General features: G+C 42.6%; 1 protein-coding gene and 1 pseudogene across 1 annotated transcript; one reads left to right on the top strand and one right to left on the bottom strand.

Annotated features, from left to right (window-relative positions):
• LOC115113406 (peripheral plasma membrane protein CASK-like) overlaps nucleotides 1–5,987 on the top strand; it is a 242,380-nt pseudogene extending 236,393 nt beyond the window's left edge.
• Nucleotides 5,988–6,745: 758 nt separating this feature from the next.
• Nucleotides 6,746–19,585, bottom strand: nyx (nyctalopin). The gene is made up of 5 exons (XM_065006315.1): nucleotides 19,378–19,585; nucleotides 18,716–18,780; nucleotides 14,065–14,351; nucleotides 12,532–12,836; nucleotides 6,746–10,255 (listed from the first exon to the last, which is right to left on the bottom strand). The coding sequence occupies exons 2-5, from the start codon at nucleotides 18,735–18,737 to the stop codon at nucleotides 9,424–9,426; spliced, it is 1,446 nt and encodes a 481-aa protein (XP_064862387.1). The 5' UTR covers nucleotides 18,738–18,780; nucleotides 19,378–19,585; the 3' UTR covers nucleotides 6,746–9,423.
• Nucleotides 19,586–19,973: the final 388 nt, after the last annotated feature.

Raw genomic sequence — 19,973 nt, 5'->3', positions numbered from 1 at the left:
AATGATTGCATGTTAGCCAGTAGAACGGAGGGCAGTGGGAGTTTACTGGCTCGCCTACGGATTCTCAGAAGGCAGCCCGACCTGCGCCCCGTTTCCTTTGTCTTTTCTTCATGCAAATGACGGGGATTTGGGCCTGTTCCCTGGAAAGCAATATATCCTTCTCGTCAGACTCGTTAAAGAAAAAAGCTTCTTCCTGTTCGTGGTGAGTAATCGCTGTTCTGATGTCCAGAAGTTATTTTTGCTCATAAGAGATGGTTTCACCAACATTATGTACAATAAGTTTTAAAAAATAAGTTACGCAAAAAAATTGACAAAATAGCACAGTTAGTTAGGAGCATGTAAAACGCCATCCTCTCTGGCGTCGTCTTAACATAAACATACTACACACTGACTGATTCACTCACGCACTTTGACCATCCGTTGTGGTTATCGTTCTTACTTAACCCCCTCCTCCTCTCTTTCATCTCACCCTTACACCCTCCCTCCCCCAGATACAACCAGACTTCCTAAGAAGGATGAGGAAAACGGGAAGAACTACTACTTTGTGTCACATGACCAGATGATGCAGGACATCAGTAACAATGACTACCTGGAGTACGGTAGTCACGAGGACGCCATGTATGGCACGCGGCTAGAGACCCTCCGCCAGATCCACGAGCAGGGACTCATCTCTATACTGGATGTAGAGCCACAGGTGTGTGTGTGTGTGTGTGTGTGTGTGTGTGTGTGTGTGTGTGTGTGTGTGTGTGTGTGTGTGTGTGTGTGTGTGTGTGTGTGTGTATATATATCTTGATGGGGTGTGTGTGTGTTTGCGTGAACCATAGAGATAGTTAGAGGACACAACCTTGTATCTGTTTCATTATGTCGTCTGTGAGAGAATGGGCAGCGCAATTGAGATCTTCTCCATTTTGAAGTAGTCTATTTTCTTCTTCTACTACTTCTATGAGTTGGTTAACAAACCGAAAGGGTGCATACTGCCACCTAGAGTGTGTTGTTTGAACAGGTGTAAATCTAAGGTTGGCAATTCACTGCCACCTTCAGTTATGGGATGTTGTCTCACCAGTGTAATTCATTGGCTGATCCTTCCTGATGACCTGGATGGATTATGTGATCCTTCCTTAACCCATAGGAAGTCCCACCTAGTTGACTACTTCAAAATGGTGAACGTCCTCAATGGCACTGGCCATACTAAATGGGCTTCTGGGCACTGGAGTCCTCTATCTCTACAGTGTGAACAAAACATTCCACATAATCTAGGTGTTTTGTCATGTGTGCTTGTGAAAGCTGAGGGTCTTCTCAGGCAGGTCTTGTCACATACAAACAGCCCAGCTGACCTGTAACCAATTCTCCATTAGGCCCTGAAGGTCCTGCGGACAGCGGAGTTCGCTCCTTACGTTGTTTTCATTGCTGCACCAACCATTACCCCTGGCATCAATGAGGTAACACACTCACAATACACACACACACACACACACACACACACACACACACACACACACACACACACACACACACACACACACACACACACACACACACACAGTCAACTGGGGACACTGCAGCTATAAACTGGGGACACTGCAGCTATAAACTGGGGACACTGCAGCTATAAACTGGGGACACTGCAGCTATAAACTGGGGACACTGCAGCTATAAACCGGGGACACTGCAGCTATAAACCGGGGACACTGCAGCTATAAACCGGGGACACTGCAGCTATAAACCGGGGACACTGCAGATATAAACTGGGGACACTGCAGCTATAAACCGGGGACACTGCAGCTATAAACCGGGGACACTGCAGCTATAAACCGGGGACACTGCAGCTATAAACTGGGGACACTGCAGCTATAAACTGGGGACACTGCAGCTATAAACCGGGGACACTGCAGCTATAAACTGGGGACACTGCAGCTATAAACTGGGGACACTGCAGCTATAGAGCCACACAGTGGAGGTGTCATAATACCTATAAAACCTTGCGCTCAAACAGGGAAACGGTTCCAATCATTTTCCCACCATTCATTTTTCCCATAGGGGATTTTAGAAACATTTAAAATAAGGGCTGTGTTTCGTGTAGATTTACACTAGTGTGACGTTTTGATAACCATGTCAATCTCTCTCAGACAAGGTGACTTTTATCAATATATTCAGCTCTATTTACTCTCAGATTCGAAAATGCTCATTTGCATCAAAGTAGACATCATGCAAAACTGTAAATCCCTGCAAGCTCCTGCATGTCATCTCTAGCTGACACCTTTGCTAACAGGTATTGTGTCCATGTAAAACTTGCACAAGACAGTTCACAGAATTGTCCATTTAAAGAAATGTAGCCTATTTATTCATTACTACGTTTAGTTAACATTAGATAGTTAATCCAGATATTTTTACCTTTGCCTCGATTCGGCAGTTTCGTCCAGATCATTATGGCATTTGTAGTTCTTTACGATAGCCATGTTTTTGGGGGGATAAATACAGGCATATATATTAATAAAAGTCCCCTTGACCTAAAGAGATTTACACGGTTATCAAAATGTCACAACAGGGTAAGCCTACACTAAACACAGCCCTTTATTTGAAGTGTTTATAAAATCCCCTATGGGAAAAATTAAAGGTGGAATAACAACTGGAACCATTTCCCTGTTTGACCTCTAGGTTTTCTGGGTGTCATGACTCTCTTGGCACTCTTCTTTTTTTCTGCATTCCGACATTTTCTTTTTCTTCTCTCATTGCTTTCTTCACTGGTTTATTTTGCATGCAGTCTTTGTGAGCTTCTATTTTTTCCGTTTCTCTTGCGTTCGGTTGACTGGCTCTCAGCTCCCCAGGTGGTGCAGGAGGCTGCCAGTAAGTATGAGTAGAGAAAACGCTGGCCATAGTCAGTAGTGGTCTATTGTGTGGTAGTATTACCTCAGTAAACCAGCTCAATTCTCTCCTCCAGTCTCCTCTCTCTGAGGACACCAGGGCCAGGCCTACCGAAGCACTGTCCTGAATCCCTACTCATCCACTCTACATACTCACTCTTTCTCTGTCAGTTTAATTTAAAACTGCTTTATTGGCATCACATCTCTGTCTGTGTCTTATTATGTCTCTCTCTCTCTCGTTCCCTCGCTCCTCCCCCCCTCTTTTTCTCTCTCTGTAGGACGAATCATTGCAGCATCTTCAGAAGGAGTCAGAAATTCTCCAGAAGACCTATGCCCATTACTTTGACCAGACCATAATCAACAACGAGATAGATGAGACCATCAGACACCTAGAGGAGGCTATAGACCTGGTCTGTACCAACGCACAGTGGATCCCTGTGTCCTGGGTCTACTGAGGAAAAAACACAAAGCCCTCCTCTCCTCTCCTCTGCTTTCTCCTCCTCTCCTCTCGTCCTCTCCTCTCCTCTGCTTTCCCCCCTCCCCTCCCCTCTCTGTCCTACTGGACCTTTATGGACAACACCTCTCCCCTCCCCTCCCCTTCTCCCCCTCCTCAGCGATGCATCTCTGTGAAAACTCCATAGAGATAGAGGACTCCTCTTTATAGCTGTGCCATTATCACATCTGTGACAGCATGGGCAGCACCATTGAAGAAACAACCCATAGGAATCTCCACCCAGCTGACTACTTTGACTACTTTAAAATGACCGAAGCATGGTGGAAGCCCTTAGCTGCCCATGCTAATAGGACCTTTTGGTCACTTGAGGCCTCTATTATTCTCTATGAAAAACTCACATCATTCCTTCAGGAAAAGAAAAGCACCTCAACCAATCAGAAACCTCTGTGTACTGCACATGACCTTCAGCAGTCAATTGAAATCCTCCATCTACTGCATTATGACCTGCAGCAGCCAATGAGATTCTGCCCTTACAGACTACCCAGCCGTAGAGTTGTATAAACAAATAGATATAGTCATGTCTGTATTAGCTAGGAGGCAACATTTTTGTAGAAGTTTGTTTTAAAGAGACAGTACTATATCTCCTCCCCTCGTAGTGCACTGCAGCCTTCTGCATCCTGTTACCGGCTGTGGCCCCATTATCCTTCATGGATGTTGAGGTTTTTTCTCCTGGATTACACCCACAGTGTCATTGCATTTCCGTACACCAGAAGTACATTCATTTCCAATGGTACGCTGCGTTTGCCTTGCAGCGTTGTTTTTCAGAGGCAGTTGTAATGCGTTCTGTGTGGTAAAATACATTGGACATATTGAAGGTGTGCATGCTAGACGGCTTGACAGAAATGGTAGCAGAAGGTGAATGTTGAACTTTTTGTTGCACACATATCCAGATGACGCTGTGTATCATTTTGCGCAGTGATGCTGTCGGTGTGATCGATGTGTCAGCTGTCTCTGTGTTGCAGCTCTTTTCCTGCATATTCTCCTTCTCTCTCGCTGGACAGACTGAAGAAAACCACACAAACACTCCAGCCTCCGTTTATCTGGCTCTCAAACACCTCTGTATTGATCCTGTACACCTCTCCTTTATTAGTAGTGCTGAGAGATTCATTTCGGGTGATGTAGATTCAATAACTTGAATTCCATTTAGTTCATTTTTTTGTGTGAGCCCAAATGCACTGTTTCTCTAGAGAGAAATCAAATAATTCACAAAATAAATCAACTCAAGAACTATGTGGGCCACTTGGCTGAAGGGAGTTGTAGCTTTCATTAAGCAAATATTATTTGAAGAACTAGTAAAAGGATTTTGTCAGACAGCTGTACAGCTAGCCTAGCTAAATAGGATGACTAAAGACAGAACAATATGAGGAGAACAGAGAAAACATTATCTGGCTGACTGCTACGGCCTGAACAGCGATAAGATGACTTTGAGGAATGAAAAGTAACAACGTCATCAAATAAAAACCAAGTAATATACACAACTGAAATATTGTATTACTTCAGAGTAGTTTCCTATGTTCCTATCGATGTCTACTCAATGTGGACCTGACCGAGACAATGGAATATTTGGAATGTTTTCGCAATAAGAATGTTGAATTTCCATTCAAATGAAGAAAAAAAAGGTCATTATTTCAGAATGCATTTCAAATCAAATAATAATAATTCAAACCAAAATCGAAAACTGTGATTATTTTTTAAGAATCAAACCAAAACCGACCCGACCTAGAAAAGCGCTAATCCCTCAGCTCTATGTATTAGCCTTTATTCTGAACTTTCTCTAAGCTCACTCTATCATTATTCACGTATTGTAGTTCAGTTTCATCTTGCTTCATTTTGACTGGACATGTTATCACCCTAGCCACCCCCACCCTTCTCCCCTGCAGACACACACTCACACCTCCACAAGATACTGTCTCTTCTAAACAAATCCAGAAATGTTTTAGAGATTTGAATGAGGTCTCGTGCATGTTGGACATTCGCAAGCTTACACGCCATCTGTCCGTCAAGGTCAGTCCATCAGTGTTCCCAGTGTCCTGCTGTAAAAAACACTCTCTACTGAAAACCAACATTCCACCAACATTCCACGCGTCTGGAAGACTCCACTTGACCAATGGAAGCAAGGGGAACAGGAAATAACCATCAAAAATAACCTTGAAGCCTATGCACATCCCTTGGCATTTCAGACGACATTTCTAAAACAACAGATTTTTCCAAATCGACCATGGTAGCGAGATCGATGTGTTAGTTAAAATAAAATTGTCCTGATTTGTTGTATAAGAAAATTAAGAGGAGGGGGTCAAATTACAACTGATTCCTGTTTTGCCATTTCAGAAATGTGTTGTCTGATAGTGCTAATGTTTTAATTCAGTTTAATCAACGATAGATTAACCCTGATTTGTATTCTGGATCAAAAAGGATGTGTACACACTGCATTTTGCAAGGTGAAGGTTTTGCAAAGGAACAGTAGGCAGTTTGTGTATATGAATAACTCTGTATATGAAATATGACTGATGATGATATATGTATGACTGCCCCAGTGTAAAATAATCTACAATGATAAAGTTCTTCAATATGATTTAAAAATATATATATTTCCTTTTGTGTTGAAAATGTAACCTGCGCCTGTGTCTCTCTCTCTCTCTCACACACACACAGACAGACAGACAGACAGACAGACAGACAGACAGACAGACAGACAGAGAACATGATGTTTATTCAGGTTCACAAGCAGCGTCTAACCATTCTACTTTAAGCCCAGTTCATCTCTATCACACGTTCACTCCCAGTTAACCTCTAACCTCTAAACCAGTGGTTCTTAACCTTGTTGGAGGTACTGAACCCCACCAGTTTCATATGCGCATTCACCGAACCCTTCTTAATTTGAATAATAAAATATGATTTTTTCAAATTCAAAACATAGGTATATACACTGCTCAAAACAATAAAGGGAACACTAAAATAACACATCCTAGATATGAATGAAATATTCATATTAAATACTTTTTTCTTTACATAGTTGAATGTGCTGACAACAAAATCACACAAAATTATCAATGGAAATCAAATTTATCAACTCATGGTCTGGATTTGGAGTCACGCTCAAAATTAAAGTGGAAAACCACACTACAGGCTGATCCAACTTTGATTTAATGTCCTTAAAACAAGTCAAAATGAGGCTCAGTAGTGTGTGTGGCCTCCACATGCCTGTATGACCTCCCAACAACGCCTGGGCATGCTCCTGATGAGGTGGCGGATGGTCTCCTGAGGGATCTCCTCCCAGACCTGGACTAAAGCATCCGCAAACTCCTGGAAAGTCTGTGGTGCAAAGCTTCTTGCCACAGCTCGCATTGATGTGTCATCCTGGATGAGCTGCACTACCTGAGCCACTTGTGTGGGTTGTAGACTCCGTCTCATGCTACCACTAGAGTGAAAGCACCGCCAGCATTCAAAAGTGACCAAAACATCAGCCAGGAAGCATAGGAACTAAGAAGTGGTCTGTGGTTGTCACCTGCAGAACCACTCCTTTATTGGGGGTGTCTTGCTAATTGCCTATAATTTCCACCTGTTGTCTATTCCATTTGCACAACAGCATGTGAAATTTATTGTCAATCAGTGTCAGTTCCTAAGTGGACAGTTTGATTTCACAGAAGTGTGATTGACTTGGAGTTACATTGCGTTGTTTAAGTGTTCCCTTTATGTTTTTGAGCAGTGTATTTCACATAGCGCAGGAATACAGCAAGCTGGCTTAGATTGGAAACGTCAGCGAGCGTTGTGTTCTTGTATTTTACATCTCCATGCAGCTTAAGGAAGTGTTCTCTTAGTTTTGCCCGGTGCTAGACTAGAATTGCTCAACTTGGCATTGCAAATCATGCAGTTAGGATGCTGACTCCCATCCCGTTCCGTTATACATGTGAATCCATATTGTACATATTCGTCCGACAACTTTCTTTTTTTGCTCGACATAGTAAGTATGAAGGGATTAAAATATTAAGAAAGAAATCACAAGACGTACCATCACGACAGTCACAAGTCGACTACTGAGCGCACCAAATTCCCTGCAGCACAGATAGGCCAAGCGATGTAGTGTGATCACCTGCAGCCAAGCCTGGGCGTGTCATCACGAATCATATTAGTCGAATGTGTGTCTTGACCTCTGCCGAACCCCTGAGACTGACTCACCGAACCCCTGGGGTTCGATCGAACCCAGGTTAAGAACCACTGCTCTAAACCTTAGACACTTTTTGAAGACCCCTTAGGGTTAGATCAGAAAGAGCTGGACGGTTGCAAGTAAAATGGAGAAAACTCCACCTAGCTCATTATCATGATCACGGTCAGACCACACCATCACCCTCCTCATCCAGTTCCCTAGTGGTTCAGTCCAAATACAAAAAAGGAGAAATATAATCTCAGCAGTTTATAATTTAAAAAATAACACCAACATGAATACATTAAATAAATACATGAATGCATTATATAATACATGGTAATAATACATCAAGTAAATCTAATATGACACCATGGCCTTGCAGCGTCCAGCCCATCCCGGGAGTTTGTCGCCCATATAGACCTCATCTCACATTAACAGCAGATTCACCATTACTTCACCGGGTGGGTTGACGTTTCCACTCGGCTAAAAGGACATCCTTATCAGATCAGGGTCAGAGTTCAAACTGTTGGACGTAAATCTAAGACCTAGATTAGATCCGTAGCATGAAAGATCGGCGCTGTAGGGTGATTGAAATTAAAAGACAATGTGCCCTGTATATGTCGGCTCAATCGGATAATGACCTTTACCCTTTCAGTGTGCTATAACAAGGCTCTTCCTCGAAACAGATTGAATCTAAGCCCTAAATCATGTGTAGGAGTAAGGTTGTGTGTTAAGAGTTTAGTAGACATCGCTCTGTGAAGGAGTAAGGTCAATATTAATCATTATATTATGCCAACGAACACCATTTAACTAAATCACTGGTTTGGCAAGCGGCATTTAGCAAACATTGTGTTCATAGGAAACATGTGTTTCTATACATATCAAATCATGGATAGTTGTACCTATTTAAACAGAAAGATAGGTGTTAATATGCACACCCATATGCAAAATTGCATATTTACTGTGCACAGAGACTGTGTATGAAATGTATGCTGCGTCATCAATAGTACAAATCTAATGCAAAAAGGGAGTGCTTTGATAGTCCATTGACACATTGTCATGTGACAGTCAACACAGTACTGTCGATCATCCCAAAGAATGCAGTTCATTCTGTCTTTTTGATCATGTTCCCTATTGACTAAACAACATGCTGTATATACATAAGGGAAATCAGGTCCACATAAGAGGCAAAACGTAATGATAAACTCCCTCCATTACATTGTGCTAGACTAGACAGAGGCTTACAAGGCAAAGAGGAGCGCGCTGTAAGAAGATTCATGCATTTATGAAAAGCTGCACATTCTACATTTACTGAGTTGAATGATTAAAACAAGAAGAATGAGAAAATATCTGTGGAGAATATAAAGGCGCTGAGGACTTGACCTTGTCAACTTTTACACATTACCAGAATTAGAATCATGTTTATTAATGTTACAGGGAACACATTCGTGTTTTAAATATTATATCATATGAATGCTATCATTAAATATGATATAATATGAATGCTATCATTCATTAGAGAATGTTATGTAACACGAGGAAGGTATTGAAATCTAAACCATTGCAATAATCCATGGTTTCATGGACATTCTGCATAGTACAAGACAAATCTGTGCTGTCAAATATCAAGCAGTTCAGTGTTTTACATGAGCCACCCTCTCAGTTCAGCCTGTATCCATGTGATCTGAACCTGTTGTATTACTGATTCCTTTCATTTCGAAAGGATGAACAACAAACAAATGTGAGTTTTCATCAGCAGGAAACTCACATACTCCACAAGACTTCATTGGACAGTCAGATACTCAAACAAGATTGACTTGTCTGTAGCGTCCTTCATTCTAAACAGCTTTCCTCTCAATGGGGGAAGAAATCACCCAATTTTACGAAATACATTCTTCCATCTCTCAGTTCCCAGTCACATGCCCAAACAGGAAATCCACATCAGATTGGCCAATTGTCATCCAGAAGACACACCACATCACCAACAATGAGACCAGTGATTGGCTGACGTCTGCCCCTTTGATCCCAGCGCTGAGTCCCTCTGCGGGGTCCAGCAGAGTCCCGTTCCTCAGGCTCTCCGTCCCATTCCCCACCTCTTCCCTGAGCTCCTGCTGGAGCAGCTTGGAGATCAGGCTGTTGAAACGGTTCTCTGTGGTCGAGAGGATCTCCGAAGACATTGTGGTCAGGTTCAGCTCCCCCGGATCCAGGCATGACCCATTCACCCTGGCGAAGACTACCTCGCTCAGATCCAGGCCGACCACGGAGGACGGGGAGGCGCAGGGGATGTCCCGGACCAACTTATAACTCTCCATCCACTCCTTAAGATACTCCAGAGAGCAGTCACATTCCCAGGGGTTCCTGAAGAGGTAGAGGCGTCCGATGAAGTAGACAGGCTGGAAGACAGGGAAGGGCAGGGAACTAAGGTTGTTGCTGTTGAGGTGGAGGGTGATCAGACTGGTCAGGTTCTCAAAGGAGCCCTCCTCGATATAGACCAGGCGGTTGCGGTCCAGGTAGAGGACCTCCAGCTCCACCAGGTCGCTGAACCAGGTCTTGGAGATGTTGGTGAACTGGTTCCCCCCCAGGTTGAGCATCTTGAGGCGGCTAAGGCCCTTGAAGGCCACCCGAGGCAGCTCAGACAGCAGGTTGTCGTTGAGGTAGAAGTTCTCCAGGCGCATGAGGTCCTGAAAGGACTGGTCGTGGATCACGTTGATGCGGTTCTCCTGGAGGTTCAGGTACCTGACGGGTTTTGGGAAATAAGAAGTGTGATTATGCACATCTAAAAAGAACAGGACAATGAATTATCCAGACAAAGAGAGAAAGAAATGTCAGCTCAATGTTCTCTGCTCACCAAGAAGTTTGTCAAAAATCAAATCAAATCAAATTGTATTAGTCACATGCGCCAAATACAACAGGTGTAGTAGACCTTACAGTGACATGCTTACTTACGAGCCCCTAACCAACAATGCAGTTTTAAGAAATCCGGATAAGAATAAGATATAAAGCGTAATTAAAGAGCAGCAGTAAAATAACAATACAGTAGCGTCAACATTATGCACAAAATAAGTTTAAAAAATAAGTTACAAACAACGCAAATAAACAAACAAACAAAAAACAATCGGTTGGGGACACGTAAAAACGTCAGCCTTCTTCTCCGGCGCCAATAAGATAATGCCAGTTATAATGTTTTGACATTATCGTAAAAACGTCAGCCTTCTTCTCCGGCGCCAATAAGATAATGCCAGTTATAATGTTTTGACATTATCGTAAAAACGTCAGCCTTCTTCTCCGGCGCCAATAAGATAATGCCAGTTATAATGTTTTGACATTATCGTAAAAACGTCAGCCTTCTTCTCCGGCGCCAATAAGATAATGCCAGTTATAATGTTTTGACATTATCGTAAAAACGTCAGTCTTCTTCTCCGGCGCCAATGAGATAATGCCAGATATAATGTTTTGACATTATTTTGTCTTTGCACCAATTTGGCTTCAAAGGTTTTATAAACTGTACAAATTGAATAAAGATCAACATGGTTGAAATGTTTAAATAACTTCTTGCCAAAAGCAGCCAACAGTGAACAGAGTCTGCCTTTCTCTCTCTGAGTTACAGCTTGCTACCTACCTGAGGTTCCCCAGGCATAGGAGAGAGTTACAGCTTGCTACCTACCTGAGGTTCCCCAGGCCTAGGAGAGAGTTACAGCTTGCTACCTACCTGAGGTTCCCCAGGCCTAGGAGAGAGTTACAGCTTGCTACCTACCTGAGGTTCCCCAGGCCTAGGAGAGAGTTACAGCTTGCTACCTACCTGAGGTTCCCCAGGCCTAGGAGAGAGTTACAGCTTGCTACCTACCTGAGGTTCCCCAGGCCTAGGAGAGAGTTACAGCTTGCTACCTACCTGAGGTTCCCCGGGCCTAGGAGAGAGTTACAGCTTGCTACCTACCCGAGGTTTCCCGGGCCTAGGAGAGATACAGCTTGCTACCTACCTGAGGTTCCCCAGGCCTATGAGAGAGTTACAGCTTGTTACCTACCTGAGGTTCCCCAGGCCTAGGAGAGAGTTACAGCTTGCTACCTACCTGAGGTTCCCCAGGCCTATGAGAGAGTTACAGCTTGCTACCTACCTGAGGTTCCCCAGGCCTAGGAGAGAGTTACAGCTTGCTACCTACCTGAGGTTCCCCAGGCCTAGGAGAGAGTTACAGCTTGCTAACTACCTGAGGTTCCCCAGGCCTAGGAGAGAGTTACAGCTTGCTACTGACCTGAGGTTCCCCAGGCCTAGGAGAGAGTTACAGCTTGCTACCTACCTGAGGTTCCCCAGGCCTAGGAGAGAGTTACAGCTTGCTAACTACCTGAGGTTCCCCAGGCCTAGGAGAGAGTTACAGCTTGCTACCTACCTGAGGTTCCCCAGGCCTAGGAGAGAGTTACAGCTTGCTAACTACCTGAGGTTCCCCAGGCCTAGGAGAGAGTTACAGCTTGCTAACTACCTGAGGTTCCCCAGGCCTAGGAGAGAGTTACAACTTGCTAACTACCTGAGGTTCCCCAGGCCTAGGAGAGAGTTACAGCTTGCTACCTACCTGAGGTTCCCCAGGCCTAGGAGAGAGTTACAGCTTGCTACCTACCTGAGGTTCCCCAGGCCTAGGAGAGAGTTACAGCTTGCTAACTACCTGAGGTTCCCCAGGCCTAGGAGAGAGTTACAGCTTGCTACCGACCTGAGGTTCCCCAGGCCTAGGAGAGAGTTACAGCTTGCTACCTACCTGAGGTTCCCCAGGCCTAGGAGAGAGTTACAGCTTGCTAACTACCTGAGGTTCCCCAGGCCTAGGAGAGAGTTACAGCTTGCTAACTACCTGAGGTTCCCCAGGCCTAGGAGAGAGTTACAACTTGCTAACTACCTGAGGTTCCCCAGGCCTAGGAGAGAGTTACAGCTTGCTACCTACCTGAGGTTCCCCAGGCCTAGGAGAGAGTTACAGCTTGCTAACTACCTGAGGTTCCCCAGGCCTAGGAGAGAGTTACAGCTTGCTACCTACCTGAGGTTCCCCAGGCCTAGGAGAGAGTTATATGCCACTGCCTCGATCTTGTTCCGCTCCAGGTAGACGTGGGTCAGGTTCTCCATCCCGCGGAACGCTCCGGGAATCCTTCGGAAGTTGTTCTGGAAGCAGAACAGTTCCTTCAGAGCATAGTTTTCTAGAAAGATCCGGTCGGGCATGTTGAAGAGGTTACAGTCGGCCACGTCCAGTCGGACCAGGCGTTTGAGCCCGGTGAAGGTGCGGGTGTGGAGGTAACGGATGTACTCGTTGTGGGCCATCTTCAGTTCCACTAGGTTGGGCAGACCCTAGAGAATGATCATAATAATACATGTGTTAGTAGTATATTAATCATATATTCTATACACTGTCCAAACTGTTCACGTACAGCAGTAAGATAAGTCAAAACATGATCAATAATACTGAAAAAATGTAATCAACCAAATGCTCAGTATATCAGGAGAGGAAAAGGACATAATCTCAAGCAAAAAGACCATTTGTAATCTTGATTGTAAGGGATCTCTTTTTGATTGTGTGTTTGTTAGGTGTGTATAGTACATGTACAGTCTGTCAACAAATTTGTTTCTTTGTATCTGACCTGTAACCAAACATTATCACCTACCATTGACATTTTACTAATTTAGCTGACTCTCTTATTCTTTAGCAAACTCTCTTTAAGATAGCTATGCGAGCCAACTACATATCACAGTCGTAGTAAGTACATTTTCCCTCAATAAAATAGTTACTGGCAAAGTGCTAGGAGAAAAGGACAAGTGCAGTTTTTATTACATTTTTGGGAATACAACAGTCAAGATGTTGCTGCTGACTAGTGGTGGAAAAAATACCCAATTTTCATACTTGAGTAAAAGTAAAGATACTATAATAGAAAATGACTCAAGTAAAAGATAAAGTTACCCAGTAAAATACTACTTAAGTAAAAGTCTGAAAGTATTTGGTTATAATTGCTAAAATATACTTCAGTATCAAAAGTTAAACTTAACGTATAAATTATTTGAAATTCCTTATGTTAAGTAAACCAGCATCATTTGTTTTTGTTTTTACGGATAGCCAGGGACACACTCCAACACTCAGACATCATTTACAGATAGCCAGGGACACACTCCAACACTCAGACATCATTTACAGATAGCCAGGGACACACTCCAACACTCAGACATCATTTACAGATAGCCAGGGACACACTCCAACACTCAGACATCATTTACAAACGAAGCATGTGTTTAGTGAGTCCGCTAGATCAGAGGCAGTAGGGATGACCAGGGATGTTCTCTTGATAATTGTGTGAATTAGACCATTTTCCTGTCCTGCTAAGCATTCAAAATGGAATGAGTACTTTTGGTTGTCAGGGAAAATATATGGAGTAAAAAGTACATTATTTTCTTTAGGAATGTTGTGAAGTAAAAGTAAAAGTTGTCAAAATATAATTATTAAAGTAAAGTACAGATACCCCCCAAAAATACTTAAGTAGTACTTTCAAGTATTTTTACTTAAGCACTTTACACCACTGTTGCTGACCTTGAAGGCCCCAGGGGTGATGAAGGAGATGTTGTTGTGGTCCAGGGACAGGGACCTGAGGGACGGCAGGGTACCAAAGGCCCTCTCAGACAGGAACTTAAGGCTGTTCTTGTCCAGGTTGATGGAGGACGCTTCACAAGGGAACTCACGGGGCAGGTCGGGTAGGCCAGAGCGGTCACACAACACACTGCAGCTCTTCTCCAGCGTGCACGTGCAAGAGGCTGGGCAGGAGCGTGCGCACGCCCACAGAGCCAGCGCAGCCTGGGGAAACAGGCACAGGACAGAGACTAGAGGGAGGATGAGAGGATAAGAGAGAGAGGAACAAATAGGAGAAAAGAGGAGAGATACATATGGAGGAGTGATGGAGATAGAGGGGAAGGTAAGAGAAAGAGAAAGCAGAGGTTTGTTTATATTTACAAAGATCTTTTTCTCAAAATGATAAATTGCCCAAAATGTCTCAAAATGAATTTAGCTGAATCAGACAGATGGATGGCAGAGAAGGATTGGTTAATACTGCAGTGCAGATGAGAGGGGATTTCACCAGACCTGATTTGAAAGTTTTAGGATTACGACTTTCATTCAGTAACCCTAACCTTATGTTACACAACGCAGATGTTGCAAAACAAACCATATCACTGATTAACAGATACATACTGTATGTCAAACTTCACCTTTTGCTTACATTCATCTCACCAAGTATGAGTATTTTGAGGGTGGATTCTAATAAACATAGTGCATAGGTAGTGCATAGGTAGTGCATAGGTATATACAGTGGTTATAAACATCAGCTTTTTATTAGAGATACTTTTACTGAAGGAAGACTAGGACTAGGTTGCTCCTAAAGCTCAGAAAGAAGTTGGCATCTGCTTACTAAGGCCCAAGCGATCATAATTATTATAATCATTATAATTATCGACAAGTGAAAATCCCCACTACAGTATATATTAGAATCACGTTGTGGAGGGGATATGATCTGCAATGTTCCCTCTGCCCAGATTAAAGTGGTGTTGTGAGTAAATGTGTACCAGGGCACAGGGTGGATATAGTGATGATTTGATAAGGGAGTCACGCTGCACAGTGGCCTGACAGCTAGGCCTGTTCTCAGGGTTCTAGCATCATGCCAAACCAGACCGCAGTCAAGTCAAATAATGATGTGATTAAGACAGAGCAAATCAGATTAGGGATGAGTTAATACAACAATAGGACTGGGATTTTACCCTCTCATCCAGCTACAGTAAGACTGCTGGGAGTTTAACGGCAGATTTTGAATTTGATCAATCAATAAAATCTCTCCAGATTAAGGGCCACTGTTCAATCAAACCCAGTATCCAGGGTTTTTGTGGTGGGGGGTTTGGGGGGCATGTTTGGATTAACAAAGGCTTGTTTGGATTAATGGACTGGAAATAGAATAGGCATCTAATAATAGTGGACTGGAAATAGTGGACTGGAAATAGTGGACTGGAAATAGTGGACTGGAAATAGTGGACTGGAATTAGTGGACTGGAAATAGTGGACTGGAATTAGTGGACTGGAATTAGTGGACTGGAAATAGTGGACTGGAATTAGTGGACTGGAATTAGTGGACTGGAAATAGTGGACTGGAAATAGTGGACTGGAAATAGATGGACTGGAAATAGTGGACTGGAAATAGTGGACTGGAAATAGTGGACTGGAATTAATGGACTGGAAATAGTGGACTGGAAATAGTGGACTGGAAATAGTGGACTGGAAATAGTGGACTGGAATTAGTGGACTGGAAATAGTGGACTGGAAATAGTGGACTGGAAATAGAATGGGCATCTAATGTTAGTCTGTTGTATATCTATTAGATTAATGTAACGTGATTCAAGAGAAAACATTCAGCGCATGAGCATCATCAGTAGGCATTTCAATAAGAAGTGTGAAACTTTGTGTGAGAACATTGGTTTTTGGATTCATATGCTCAACCACACAATGTTTACAATGTAAAATGAAAAGAAACTCCAGAGCATGTATAGCCTACCATTTTATGACTCATTCCTAAAGCTGTGCCTGGCTGTGTTACTGACATGTCACCATAGGCTTTTCTAGCCTCTTTTCCGTGCCCATTAACCTCCAAAACCTCCAAACCTCCATGGATACCCTGGATCATTTAGCTGTTTGATTTTTCATTTTAAGACCCCTGTAGGTATCATAAAAAATATATACAAAAATAATTTGATAAAATATAGAATTTGGCCTTTACTAATATAGTTCACTGAAACTATTCAAATTACACATTCATAAATGGCAATGCAGAGAGTCAAAAATTAAATAACAAGGAATACGTTTTTAAAGTGTCTGTCCAATCTCTAGGATATATATATTTTTTTAAATCTGGAAATATATTTATTTTTTGTGACACATATTTAATCCCTTTTTTTTAATGGCACAAAACTAATTCTGTACATCTTTTAAAACAGGTTACCTTCAGAGAAGTCTTGTGGGGGTCATAGAGTAAAACTTTCCATGGAGTGGTCATTTTCTTTTTGGAGGCCAAACCGTTTTTTTTTTTTTTTTCCGTGAGAAGACAGATTTTTGGGATGTCTCCTGCTCTGACCAACAGCTCTGTAGCTCCACCACTTTCTACAGCAGATGTTTTTTTTGTATGGGCTGCATCTCAATCCACCACAGATCCGGAAGGGTGATATAGATGGATGCAGTATATTGAGATGTAGCCCATACCAAAAAAAAACAGATGTCTATAGTTTAAACAGATGGATTTTGATGGGGATTTTTATATTATGTTAATTGATTGATGTGCGTCAATGGACTCTTAAGGAGGGGGCGATCTGGGATTGATACATACATTTTTGGGCTTTAAAATGAATGATATCTTGAAGAACATTACTTATAAATGCCTCATGAGCTTAGTTCAACATTCTTACTCCATCACAACCTAAAATATAAGTTGGTTTTCACTCCATTGCAACAGCCTTGGTTTCTCAAATGCCTGGTTCACCAACTACTTCTCAGATAGAGTTCAGTGTGTCAAATCATATGGCCTGTTGTCCGGACCTCTGGCAGTCTCTATGGGGGTGCCACAGGGTTCAATTCTCGGTGCGACTCTTTTCTCTGTATGCATCAGTGATGTCGCTCTTGCTGCTGGTGATTCTCTGATCCACCTCTACGCAGACGACACCATTCTGTATACTTCTGGCCCTTCTTTGGACACTGTGTTAACAAACCTTCTGATGAGCTTCAATGCCATACAACACTCCTTCCGTGGCCTCCAACTGCTCTTAAATGCAAGTAAAACTAAATGCATGCTCTTCAACAGATCGCTGACTGCACCTCCCCGCCCGCCCAGCATCAGCACTCTGCACGGTTCTGACTTAGAATATGTGGACAACTACAAATACCTAGGTGTCTGGTTAGACTGTAAACTCTCCTTCCAGACTCACATTAAGCGTCTCCAATCCAAAATTAAATCTAGAATCGGCTTCCTATTTTGCAACAAAGCATCCTTCACTCATGCTGCCAAACATAGCCTCGTAAAACTGACTATCCTATCGATCCTTGACTTCGGTGATGTCATTTACAAAATAGCTTCCAACACTCTACTCAGCAAATTGGATGTAGTCTATCACAGAGCCATCCATTTTGTCACCAAAATATACTACCCACCACTGCGACCTGTATGCTCTCGTTGGCTGGCCCTCGTTTCATATTCGTCGCCAAGCCCACTGGCTCCAGGCCATCTATAAGTCTTTGCTAGGTAAAGCCCCGCCTTATCTCAGCTCACTGGTCACCATATCAGCACCCACCCGTAGCACGTGCTCCAGCAGGTATATTTAACTGGTCATCCCTAAAGCCAACTCCTCCTTTGGCCGCCTTTCCTTCCAGTTCTCTTCTGCCAATGACTGGAACGAATTGCAAAAATCACTGAAGCTGCAGTCTTATATCTCCCTCACTAACTTTAAGCATCAGCTGTCAGAGCAGCTTACAGATCTTTGCACCTGTACACAGCCCATCTGTAAATACCCCACCCAACTACCGCATCCCCATATTGTTTTTTTAATTGTTTTTTTGCTCCTTTGCACCTCAGTATCTCTACTTGCACATTCAACTTCTGCACATCTATCACTGCAGTGTTTAATTATTAAATTGTAATTATTTGCCACTATGGCCTATTTATTGCCTTGCCTCCATAATCTTACTACGTTTGCACACACTGTATATAGATGTTTGTTTGTTTACTCCATGTGTAACTGTGTTGTGTCACACTGCTTTGCTGTATCTTGGCCAAGTCACAGTTGTAAATGAGAACTTGTTCTCAACTCGCCTACCTGGTTAAATAAAGGTGAAATAAATAAATAATAATAATAAAATCTAAAGCCCCGTATGAATTTGGGAGTGGTTATATTTCTCCAGCCCCATCCATCAGCTGTTTACCAAGAAAGTGGAGGGGTGTGCGCTTTGTCGTTGTTTGAATCCCAGATTGCCACTTTAAACATGCCCACAACTTCTTATTGAGTAAGTATTTTAATAGAGCCAATCACTGATCTGACATGACTGTATGTAGCTATGTTTGTTTTTCCATCCATCCACACTTTCCAAGTATTCAAACAGGTCGTTAACAGAGAGAGAAACCGTGAATAACAGACAGTGTCGATATGAGTGAGAGACTGACCTGTGAAAACAATGAGAATCATCCCTGCAGTCTCTCATCTGGGACATGACAGGATTAAAGAAGATCTGAAACCACACACACAATTCTGTTAAAACACATCAACACTGTATCAGGTTAGATCTAGATGACGCTTAGAGATGTTGCTACGTACTAATATGTTAATATTGTTATATACATGGAGCAATCTAAAAGTTGTGTTCTTCATTATTTACATAGAATTATAGTCATCTTATTATAATGTTTAAATATAAAATATGTATTTACAAATGTGAATAAATACATGAACTAATACAATTATTCACAAACAGTTTACTAATAGTTAACAAAACATCTATTCATTTCATATTGGCAGTTTACAAGCAGTGTTCCCAAAAAACAGGTTGGCATTTTAGTAAAGGGCAAGACAAACAGCATTAAAATAGGTAACAATTCAAATCAAATCAACACAAACACAAGACCCTTCAAAAGTTACAAAACACAAGCAATGAAACTATTTTTAAGGACATTTTGCATTATAACATCAACATGGAGGCAAACCAAAATTATATTTGGAAATTCTGCGAATAAATAGTGTGACAACACACTTATATATAATTTTGTCATAATTATGTCAGGACTGTAAAAAGTATTAAAATACCATAAAACACACAAAGTGTTCTTACCTGTCAATCATGTCTGACACTTGTGTCCATGTGTGATCCAGGTGTGCTCCTATCCATCCATCTGTCTGTCTGTCCGTCCATCCTGCCGGTCATTCAGCAGAGATCCCTCCCACATACTGGACAGGCGAACAGGTCCTGTCTGACGGAGGCAGAGTGTATGTGTGTGTCTGGGAGTGCAAGTATATGCGGATATATTTGCATGAACGTGTGTGTTTGATAAGTGTGAGTACACCAGTGTGTGTGTGTGTGTGTGTGTGTGTGTTCCTGCACTTAAACCACATCAACCCCCACCGTCATTAAAACCTGTGTGCGTGCATATTATTCATGTGTGTACTTATCCAGTCAGCATGTGCTTATGTCTGCTTCATCACTAACTACACACCACACACACATTCCCAAAAGCCATCTCTTAATGGCAAATCCCCTGGAAGGAGAGAGAGATTGAGGGATGGTTGGAGAGACAGGGATTAACAGAGGGGTAAAGCAGTACTCTACGCTAACAGCACAGCCAGGCCTGTAACCCAGCAGAACGCAGCACAACTCAGATTACAAAACTAGCTCAAATCTACGAATTTATATCCACAACCACTTCAGTT

The sequence above is a fragment of the Oncorhynchus nerka genome, linkage group LG3, assembly GCF_034236695.1.
Source record: "Oncorhynchus nerka isolate Pitt River linkage group LG3, Oner_Uvic_2.0, whole genome shotgun sequence".
Taxonomy (NCBI): Eukaryota; Metazoa; Chordata; class Actinopteri; order Salmoniformes; family Salmonidae; genus Oncorhynchus; species Oncorhynchus nerka.
Note: the sequence above shows the minus strand (reverse complement) of the source record. Positions and strands in the feature narration are given on the sequence as shown.